The 10,419-nt window shown below is 41.1% G+C and overlaps 2 protein-coding genes across 5 annotated transcripts in view; one reads left to right on the top strand and one right to left on the bottom strand.

Moving 5' to 3' along the window:
• Positions 1-1,308: 1,308 nt before the first annotated feature.
• Positions 1,309-5,783, bottom strand: fkbp7 (FKBP prolyl isomerase 7). Of its 2 annotated transcripts, XM_060040179.1 has the most exons (4): positions 5,519-5,783; positions 4,796-4,947; positions 2,957-3,087; positions 1,309-1,832 (listed from the first exon to the last, which is right to left on the bottom strand). In XM_060040179.1, the coding sequence occupies exons 1-4, from the start codon at positions 5,755-5,757 to the stop codon at positions 1,671-1,673; spliced, it is 684 nt and encodes a 227-aa protein (XP_059896162.1). In that variant the 5' UTR covers positions 5,758-5,783; the 3' UTR covers positions 1,309-1,670. The 2 variants fall into 2 exon arrangements, with proteins under 2 accessions (XP_059896162.1, XP_059896163.1); XM_060040180.1 differs by lacking the exons at positions 4,796-4,947; positions 5,519-5,783 and adding an exon at positions 4,148-4,205.
• Positions 5,784-7,103: 1,320 nt separating this feature from the next.
• LOC132448531 (glutaminase kidney isoform, mitochondrial-like) overlaps positions 7,104-10,419 on the top strand; it is a 30,193-nt gene continuing 26,877 nt past the window's right edge. The window contains exon 1 of one of the 3 annotated variants that reach the window (XM_060039928.1): positions 7,104-7,537. In XM_060039928.1, the coding sequence (XP_059895911.1) occupies positions 7,239-7,537 (299 nt within the window). In that variant the 5' untranslated portion in view covers positions 7,104-7,238. The remainder of the gene's footprint in view (positions 7,538-10,419) is intronic. The other 2 variants (XM_060039929.1, XM_060039927.1) reach the window with 2 other exon arrangements.

The following is a 10,419-nucleotide window of genomic DNA, read 5'->3' as shown; positions in this document are numbered from 1 at the left end:
TAGGTAAATGTCAGCCAACATACAGTTGGTATACACAATTGAAATTCATAATGTTAATCACTATGCAAATGAGAGTATAGCTAATTCATGGTCATTTTTAAGGTGCAGTAATTTCACAATTTTACACAATTCAATTACTGTATGGTGTGTTAGATAACAACAGTAAGAGCTCAAATTAGAGCAATTGAAAGAGTGAAACATTAGTCTCCTGTCATCTCCTTCTCATGCACTGGTTAGCCATGGTTGTAAACAGTTCATTAAATTATTTTGAGTAGATTTTGTCCTTGTTTAGCATGTGCTATTGCTACTATAGATATACAAAGGACAACTTGTCATTTATGTGTTCTATTTGTTCATACTGTTATTAAAACTGATAAACCTACCCAGCTTTCCATGATTGTTGATAATCGTTATACTCTTAAATCAGCGGGTTGTAGACCCCTGCGTTGGTGAGTGTGGTGGTGCGACACCCCATAAGTGCCACACACGTACACGTACCGGTGGGACGGGTTTGTACGAGGCTGGGAGGGTATCATCACAGTATACTCACTACAATAAAATAGACTACACCACTGGCTGTCTCCATTATGACAGTACGGCTTTCTTGGTTTGTGTGACCAATTGAAATGTGGCTCTATCTCCCTCTGCTGGTATATGCAAGTACGGGACAAGAACATAAGGCAAACACAAGCATATTCATACATAAATATAGACTTTGCGGAACAATATTCTAATACTACAATAGCATAGAAAATACCAAAGCTTCTTCAACAAATATACTTAATGAACGTCAATCACAATCACACACATACACAACGATGCGCACACACGCACAGTATCTACAGTATATACCACACAATTGACAAGTTCCTCGAAATTGTGGTTTAGGATTGTCAAATACCATTTTTCCAGGATTAACTGGGAGTCAAGATTGTATGTTATTGTAATAAATGAGATTTTGAACGTCATATTACCAAAAAAATACATAAAAAATGTGATCCAATACGATCATATTTTACATATTTAATCATAGCTGATTTAATTGATTGAAATTGGCTTAGAAAACATTATTATAGTTTTAATGGTATGTTAATATCACATATCTACTGTGTTTTAAACAACATTCTGATGTTTAATAGTGTTAACAGTGGGGTCAAACCTAATGCAGTGGTGGTGTTTGTCTCTCAGCCAAAAGGTGCTTGGTTTCATGCCCGATGTCTACAGTCTACAGACTACATGTAGACATCTTATAACAAGAGCCTTATTTCCCAGCAGCTTCAAAATGACGTCTACAAATCCACTGAAAGAGAAAGAAAGAAGTACACTGTTATACAGTGTACTTCTTTCTTTAAAACACATGTGTTTTAGAATACAGGCTGTTGGATAATATTTAATCGCGATTTCATCACGTATTTCATTACTAATTGAGTGGTGTTTCCTTACAAGAAACCAATGCATGTGAAGTGTGTGGATTTCTCACATAGCGTATGGTGCAACTGTTTAAATAAAGTTTTGAAAGAGTGTGCCAGGAGGATAGTGGGTTAGATGCTTGTGTCGTTAGTTGTGGTAGGGATAACAACATGGCCATTTAGACGATTTATACCCTATTGGGTTTTTAACTAACTACAGTAAGTCAAAAAACACAAATACAAATTCTGTCACAATCAACCCTAGAGCTCGTCGTGCTGGTAGACGTTGTACTCCTTCGACGTTATCAGTCCGTTAACGTCGAGATCGTTCTTCTTGAAAATGTCTTCCATGATTTTATCGTAGAAGGCGTCGTCTTTAGGGGTCCCGCTTCTCTCGTAATCCAGCTTCAAGTAACGTTTCACCTGGGAGAGGGGAGAGGGGAAATATTAGTGTCACCGATAGATAGCAGGCATGCTCTGACACTAGCAAAAGTACTTTGTGTTGCTTTCCTCGGCGTACGCCACACCCTGGTCCTCTTTCCATCCACCAGTGTTAGCGCCAGCGTCCGTATAATATAACTCTGTGTGAGGTGGTTAATGTCTGCAACTGGATTTAATTACCGACACTTAATTACAGACACTTAATTATTAGATAAGGACAAGTGAGTACACCGGGGACTGGTCTGCTAACTGTTCCCAGGGCTCAGGCCTTTCATTGGTAGGGATTCATACCCCATAAGAACTCAGCTATCCTGCTTATCCAAAATGTCCCAATGCGTTCGTTTGAGCCCCTTCCAATTAGTAGGAGGGAGACTTCGGGGAAAAGAGTCCTCAATGTATGTCCTCTAAAAGTTTATAAACTTATTTCTGCCACGGACAGGCTCAGATGATATCCTGTTATAAGGAAAGGATCCCTACAGAGAATTGATCGTGGTCTATTTGTCATTGTGTTCAGCTAAGTCGAGCTCAAGGAGAAGTCTTACAAGAGTCGAGTTGTGGCAAGATGAGAACACACTTGAGTGGAAACTTGAGAGCTGAGATTGTAATGCAAAGATGGAAATATCCTGCAACAACGAGATTCCCGAGCGAGACTTCTCCTTGAGCCAGACTTGTTTGGATACAAACACAAAAAACCAGACTGGATCAAGTGAAAGGCAAATAAACAAGTTGTATTACTCTGAAGGGATCCTTGTGAAAATGATAGAATATTCTCTGAGCAGTCAGTGGAAAAACCAGCATTTTGAGTGGAATTACATTGGCTACTGCCCCAAAGGATTACATTTCACCAGCAAAATTAAGCTGCCGCGTTCATGCTCAATACTGGTCAACTGCCTTAACAACAATAGGGCCCCGCCTTGACTATCAATGTATATAAAAAAAAAAAAACGCAAATTCAAATAATGCATCGATGATACTATTCAAAACAATAGTCGTTCGAACTGAAACCCTCCCCGATGACCACAGGGCCACAAGACCCCCCCGCCCCCCACTCTTTGACCACCTTGACTTAAGACATTTTCTGGGGAAAACACTGAACTGTGTTCTACCTCTTCTTTGGTCAGGCTTTTGTCCTGGTCCAGGTCTATTTCCCGGAAGGCCTCCATGTTGCGTGGACCTTTGGAGACGGAGTACAGCTCCACCTCAAACACCAGCGTGGCATTGGGTGGGACCACCGGGTCTATTGGGTCAAACACACACACACACACACACACACACACACACACACACACACACACACACACACACACACACACACACACACACACACACACACACACACACACACACACACACACACACACCATAAGCCCTATTAGTATTTTAAAAGACCAAAAGGACCAGAACCTCAAGACTGGACAACTATAAAAACTAAAATAAAATTATTCTAATTATTCTGTAAAGCTACGTCATCCCAAATCAAAATCCGTAAATCCATTTTGCTCAATAATTCAAATATAATCCCATTAAAAAAAGGACCAAAAAATCTGCTGTAATTAAATGTATAAAGTCCAAACAAGAAGGATAAAGGAAGACAAGAATCAAGTTGTTCTGGATTCTTCACGTTTAAATTCTGTATAGACTCTGATATTTGTTAGTTTTCGACCTGTTAGATGTTCCTCTCTTAGAGAATAACCCCTTTACGAGACAAAAGGAATTAGGCACTCTGCCATACTCTTATGTTCCTGGCACACTGCAAGGTACTAATGTTTATAACAACATTGAAACATGCAATGATGAGACAAAAACATGCAGTTTCACCAAAACCACCCCATTAAGTAAAAAAAAGAAATCACAGATAGAAGATGACGGTCAAAGTTCACAGGTCAAATATGGTGACTCTAGAAGAAAGACGAATGCTGTCCATGCATTACAACATCTCAAATTCATGCATAGCCTGTGAGGGGTATATTAAAGAGCCCTTATTCTTCCACCAGGTGTGATGTAACTACTAGCCATGTTAGGTATATGACAGCCTACAGGCCTACCCAGTGTATATATCGATATGGCAGGCTGATCTATCTGGTTGGACGCTTCCACGTGTGATGGCATAGGTGTCGATTTTGAAATGGCTTTCAATGTCTTTTATCCAACATCATACCTGGTAGCGAAATAGGGGCCCTCTAAAAGGAACTCAGAACCTGAGATGTGGATCAGCATGCAAGCGCCTAAGTATTAGTGCCAAGGAGAAGGGATTGGGCAACAGAGGAAAAGAACCCGTGAAATGTCTGCATGCTTACGGTACATGCCCAGTGGAGGATGAGTAGCACACAGCTGCATTCAATGACGAACTGAGCAGCCTGGTCAGGCAACTAAAGCACTGTGGAAAGAAGATAGACACGGTGAGAGCATTCTACTGGGCTAAAGACTCCCTGTTAGGCCTAAAAACATTTTTTGTTTGGTTCCGGTTTCCGACCGACCCTGTCAATTTATGTGCGACTTTTTTTTTTTTGATGCAAACTATAATTACGTTTTGGTACAGCACCTCTTCATTCTGTACAAGGATGAGCGAATTTTCTCGTTTTTAAATGAAAACAACCTACCTATTCGCTGCCGCTGGAAAAAAATAAAAATAAAAAATTCCCTACCTACCCATGACCTCAACTGACAACCAACAGGAACCAAACTTTTTTTTTTTTTAGGCCTTATATTGTTATTGTATTATAACCTTTAACAGCACAACTATCTGTTTTACTAAATATTTATAATCCGGATTAAGTTATCTACGTCAATGTATTATTTTTTGTATTTAGTGGACCTCTGGCCTTAAGAGAATGTAAACAAAATGAGGAGTTATAGAGGCAGTGAGGCTGTTACTGGTAGAGGGGATACAAATACAGCTGAAAATACAGGTCACTTCTTTATTAGGGGTATTATGTGATGCTTACCTTTGCCTTCTTTTCCAAATCCAAGGGATGGTGGGACGGTAATTTTGCGTTTTTCTCCAGGACACATATCATTCATCCCTTGATCTAGGCCTTTGATGACCTGCCCGACGCCCAGCACAAACCACTGGGGGTGGCCAGCTTTGTCTGATCGGCTGGTAAAAGGCATAAACAAGGTGCGATAACTAAAGTGGATTCTACGTTTTGCATTTTGTATCTCCTTGATGCGTTTGCGAGACAGGATCCCTTCGAAGTGAATGGGGGACTTGAAGGCATGTTGACATGTGCTGTTAAACTGAAATGACTGGCATCTTCGAAACGACAGTTGCATAAGTATGACATGGCAAGTAAAGTTTTATAGAACCCATCACACACAAGCACTCATAGTGCTTTACAATGGCAGGGATCACATTTAAAGAACATTATGAAGTAAATCAATAAAATATGGAATGCGTTATGTTGTTGCTGAAACAACATAACCAACTCGATGGATGGTATTGTTCACCGTCCAACCTCTGTGAAATGTATTGATTACCGTTCACTTTGGAAAGATCCCCATGCAAAGTATTTAATGCAACAGTGCATCACAACTGGCAAATGCAGAAACTGTGGAAAGGTTGCATTCAGTTGCAAGACTTACCCATGCTAGTATCCAAGTGGGCATAGTAGCGAATGCAATACACGTTTAAAACCCCAAATAGTTAACGTTACAGCCTATAAAGTTACCTGCAGTAGAACTGGGTGCCGTCTTTGGCAAGATAGCCATCATAATGAACGTTCATCAAATCTCCCCTTTTACTTTTCTTACTGCATTCCATCGGCTTGAACACAACTTCAATCTTAACTTCACTGCTCGAGTCGTCTTCAGCCGCCACGACAAGAAACGACCACATTTGTAGAAAAATAAACGAGCAGAAAAGGAAATTAAAGTTGGACATCTTGACTCCTTGCGTTCGTGGCAACATTTGAAGATGACGATTGTGGGAGGTGACGCCATTCGCAAGAGCCAATGAAAAGCCACTGTTGTTTCGTACGACCCCACCTACTCTGTGCAACGCGGCAGAGGTGTAAAATACTAGACACGTGACTCAAGTATTTTCGTCCAAGTCTCAATCAAGTCCCGAGACAATATCTTTAATTCTTTAATAGGTCCATGGTCAATATGCTTATTCAAATCAAGACACAATTGATGCAAGGATTACAGTCCATATCAGTTTTTTTATTTAATGATATTATATGGGCCAATTTCTTTAACCTGCTCAAAAATTATGGCAATTAATTTATTGTTAATTATAGTTGTTGCTATTTAGTTAAATCACTTATTAAATAAATAACGAAACTTTTTAAAATCTGATTTGCTACTTAATTTCTTCTAATTCCGACAGGCCAGTACCTGCAACTTGGGGGGGGGGGGGGGGGGGGGGGGGGGCTCAGTGTGTGCACCCCTGATTGTGCACCCTAGTGTGCCCCCCCCCAGTGTGCAACCCTCAGTGTGCAACCCCTCAGTAGTTACAACCCCTCACCGCTAGTGGCCACCTCAATATTGGACATTTCAGTTTATTCATGAGAGCACTGTTCGAGACCACCTCTCGATCACTGCATGCTTGCTTGCTTCCCCTTTCATTCGACAATCCGGTTATTTTTCACCCAAACCATTATATTTTCCTAACACAAACTCAAGTGCTTATTCTGCCTTATCCCAATTCGACAGCGATGTCACGACATTGAACACACATTATTCAACTGATGACGGCCATTTAATGCGGCTTTTACGTTCAAATTAATCAACATTTTAAAAAGAGATCCACATGTCTGGTTGTTCTGTGATCTGATCCATAGATCATCAGGAAGGTTGACTGAGGAGAGGCTGATGCCTTGCTTCAAAAAGCACCGCCCCCCACTGCTGTAAAGTACTATTATTAAATATGTACTAGGCCTACTTATCTATCTATCCGTCGAACATAACTGATATATAGACCTGTATCAGTTTGACATATCAAGATCAGATCACAGCATCTATTCCACCTGTTTATTTTCTTTCATTATTATTAACTCTGTAAAATCTGCTACAGGATCACGAATATAAAGTAAGCATACGTTATTTTGATCTACCATAAGTAAGTAATACATCGAGGACGAAATGCGAAATACCCATAGAAATCCAACATGGAAATACACCGGTGAAAAAAGACCGGAAAATAATGATTGACATGTCTAAAATCCTATAGGCGACCAGTACCCTTCAAAAGACTTGCTGGCGTAGTACCCCATCATCACCAATAGCAGAGCAGAGGGGAGGGCTTTATGGTCTGTTTATTTTAAGAAGACGAAGCCTGAATGTGACTCATTGCTTCGTGACAACTAGCAAGAGCTCGGTCGGATCTGTACTTCCTCTGCCGTATCCCATCGCTACTGGAATCAAGGTTTCTCTTTTGATCGGATTGAGATGTTACATTTTAGGCGTTCAACACTGCTGAAGGAGTTGTTTCACACCAATCTCAAGCGCCCGGCGGCCGTTTCAAGAAACAAATCGTGGTTGCCGAGCCACAATTGTGTCGCTGCCGCTTCATTCGATGCCAAAGTCGTCTCTACCCTCAAGGTCCTTCATGCCGACGTACACCGCCCTTTGCTGAGCGGCGGCGCGTCATGGAACACCCGGTCGTATTGCGTTAAATCCGAGGGCGCAGTGACGCCGGACGAGCCAGGGAAGAAGGACGATGTCACCACCGGAGCGACGGGCGATAAGTGCGTTTTCAAAAATGATTTGCCTTGTTCAATCCAACGTGTTGCTAACGGTGGCTCGCATGTGATGTGGTCGCTAGCTGTGCTACTCAGGGAGTCGGAGCCATGACGCATGTAGCTCCATATGCCATAGGCTTGACTCAGCACCACGAATTAACCGTTTATTGTCCCTTTCTACCCCCAAATCCACAGATCATATCTGTAGCCGTGTCAAGTAAAAATAACGTCTACTCGAGAAGGGCGTCCCGAGTAGGCTACTAATATGAGATTATACTGTTCATTTGCTGTCGGGTTGTCAGTGCAGATGGCAGTGGATGATGCGTTTGAAGGCGAGACCGTACCAATGGGCGTATAGTGAGAAATACCCTTTTTAGTTGGCTCGTCTTGACGTTGAATTTGGCCAACTTATGTGTGCGCCTTCTAGGTGTTTCCATACAGACCCCCTCCAGATGACTATCGCATAGGTTACAGCTCATGTGCACCCTTGCAGTCACATTTTGGTTGATGCTTTAGGGCACTAACCCTAGGTCAAAGAATCACCAAGATGACCTCTGTGTGGAATATGATGCAATGTAATAACAGCTCTTGGCTCTTGGCCTCTGTTTTATAGAAACACTCTGGGTTATGTTATATAACTTCATTTGTAGATGTAGCTTTTTCAGTTGTTTCTCTCTATCAGTTGGCTAGTGTTGACGCCTATATTTACCTATCTTATGAAAGTGGTAACACACAAAGGTTAACTAGGCAAAAACTGAAGCTCAAACACCATTTTGCACTGTTTTAAAGAAGAGGTTACTTCAGTTTGCTCATCATTGCAAGAATTAATTCAATGTGTCTTCATTTGCTTCCTTGGTCTATTTTAATGGAGTTTTATGAGCTGCTCATTAGACTGGCTTGTTATTTTGAAGTTGAATTTGAAATGTCAAATTATACTTTTGGGGGTGCAGTGGAAAAAAATATCTCGTCCCTCTAGAACGACTGGTAGTAATAGTATAGCTTGTTGTTGGTAAGTGCCTATCCTGCAATCTACTTTTCTATGATACAGCCATATTTACATGGTTTTATTAGTATACGTGTTAATACAAGTACAATTATTGCAGTGTAAAACATAATGTCGGCTCGAATTGTTAAATGTAAATTCATCACAGGCTTTTAAGCTTCATTATAATTCAAATATCCATTGACAAGTTCACTGCACTATGGCTTGGGTGTTTTTACTCGTACAACGTATAATAGCACATCATCTTACAGAGATTAATTAAAATGTAAAGTAGGATACTAACCAAAAGCAAAACAATGACACATTTATTTCCTCATCATCACAATAAGCCCACAGTCGGTACCGAACCAAGGAGGAAAGCTGATAAAGTCTTTCAAGCCATGCCTATTGCCAAAGTCTTATTCCTAAGCAAGCTTCTGTTATAATCAATATCAGTAGTCCTTCCTTCACAGGAATGGATATTGGGTGGTGAGCGAGGGAAGTGGATAGGGTTTTTGACTCCTAACTGAAAGGTTCTGTGTTTGAACCCCATTGATTGCAGTCTACCTGTAGTTATCATTGATCAGTTTCCTGCCCTAACCTCTACCTGCTGCTTAATGAACTGTAGACATTGAATGACTCACTAGTTAATAATCGAACAAGTAGGGCATTATTCCAATAAGAAAGAAGGTGTGTGTGCCCATCTTGTTACTATTATTCTAATGGTTGAATTTATGCCAGCACTCTGTGGCTAAAACCCATGCCAATACATGGCATTCTAAACAGGAAGTGGCAAATGTGTTCCTGGAACCAAAGACTCGGTTTGGTGCGATAGCTTTGAGCATCAGCTAGATCCATCAGGCTAGAGCAATTCCTTTAGGAGAAAGAGGGGGCCAGTGGCAGTTGTCTATTTTGTATTTGATTTAAAGCACCTTAATTTGTCCTAGCTATTCTTTACAGGCACTGCATTAAGTGCCTCCATCTGTCCTCTCAAAGGACCACGTTTCAAAGCAGGAAGTGCCTGCATCATCATTGACGCCACAGCACATTGTTTACGCGTGGCCATGGAATTCAATTCAAACTTCTGGTTCTTCAGTTGATGAATACCTTTCTTAAATTCTTGGAGAATTGATATGAGCGTGTGTGAAAGGGATTCCAGTTTTTATTTGTAAAAATGCAATCTATTTAAGATATTACAGCGTTATATGCTGGGATTGGTTGCGAACTTTCACCCAAAGACAAGCTACTAGTCTCTATTTAATTTCCATCAACGTATGTCCTGGGATACAGAAACATCCTGGCTTGCATGAGACATGCAAGCTGAAATGTCTCTCTATACACTTAAAATGTAACAGGTTGCTGTAGTGGTGTTCAACAGTATGATGCGTGGCTTTCGGTAAATATTTTGAGTTTGGTTATGAGCGTGCGCTAGCGGGCTGTGTTTGCTCTCACTCGGTGTATCCCTAGCTGTGTGAAGTGTTTTTCCTCTGGAAAAGGCTCTTAGGGAATGGGAGAGGGTTTCAACACAGACTGTTGTTCTGCACTTGAAAGCGCAGATCAGACCACGATGTGTGGTGTTACTCCCTCAGGGGACCTTGTTCAGAAGCAGGATAGACATGGCACAAGAGCTGTGGGGTTTCTTTCGAAAAAAAGGTGTACAATTTTCGTAAACCTCCTTGTTTTCCCATTTATTTCACAGAGAACGAAGGCGAATCACTGAACATGTAAGCAATCGTAGTCATGGGCACCCCTTTGTGAGACCATTTTAGAATATACGATTTTTATCAAAAAATGTTCGATCAAATGTTCTGCAAGTCTTGAATTTGCCACTACCCTAAACGGCTAACTGGCAACTCCAAGTAGCATACCGACCCACATGTTGGGGAACACCTGTTGGTTTAGCCTG

This window comes from Gadus macrocephalus, chromosome 20 (assembly GCF_031168955.1).
Source record: "Gadus macrocephalus chromosome 20, ASM3116895v1".
Taxonomy (NCBI): domain Eukaryota; kingdom Metazoa; phylum Chordata; class Actinopteri; order Gadiformes; family Gadidae; genus Gadus; species Gadus macrocephalus.
This window is presented reverse-complemented; position numbering and strand designations above follow the sequence as displayed.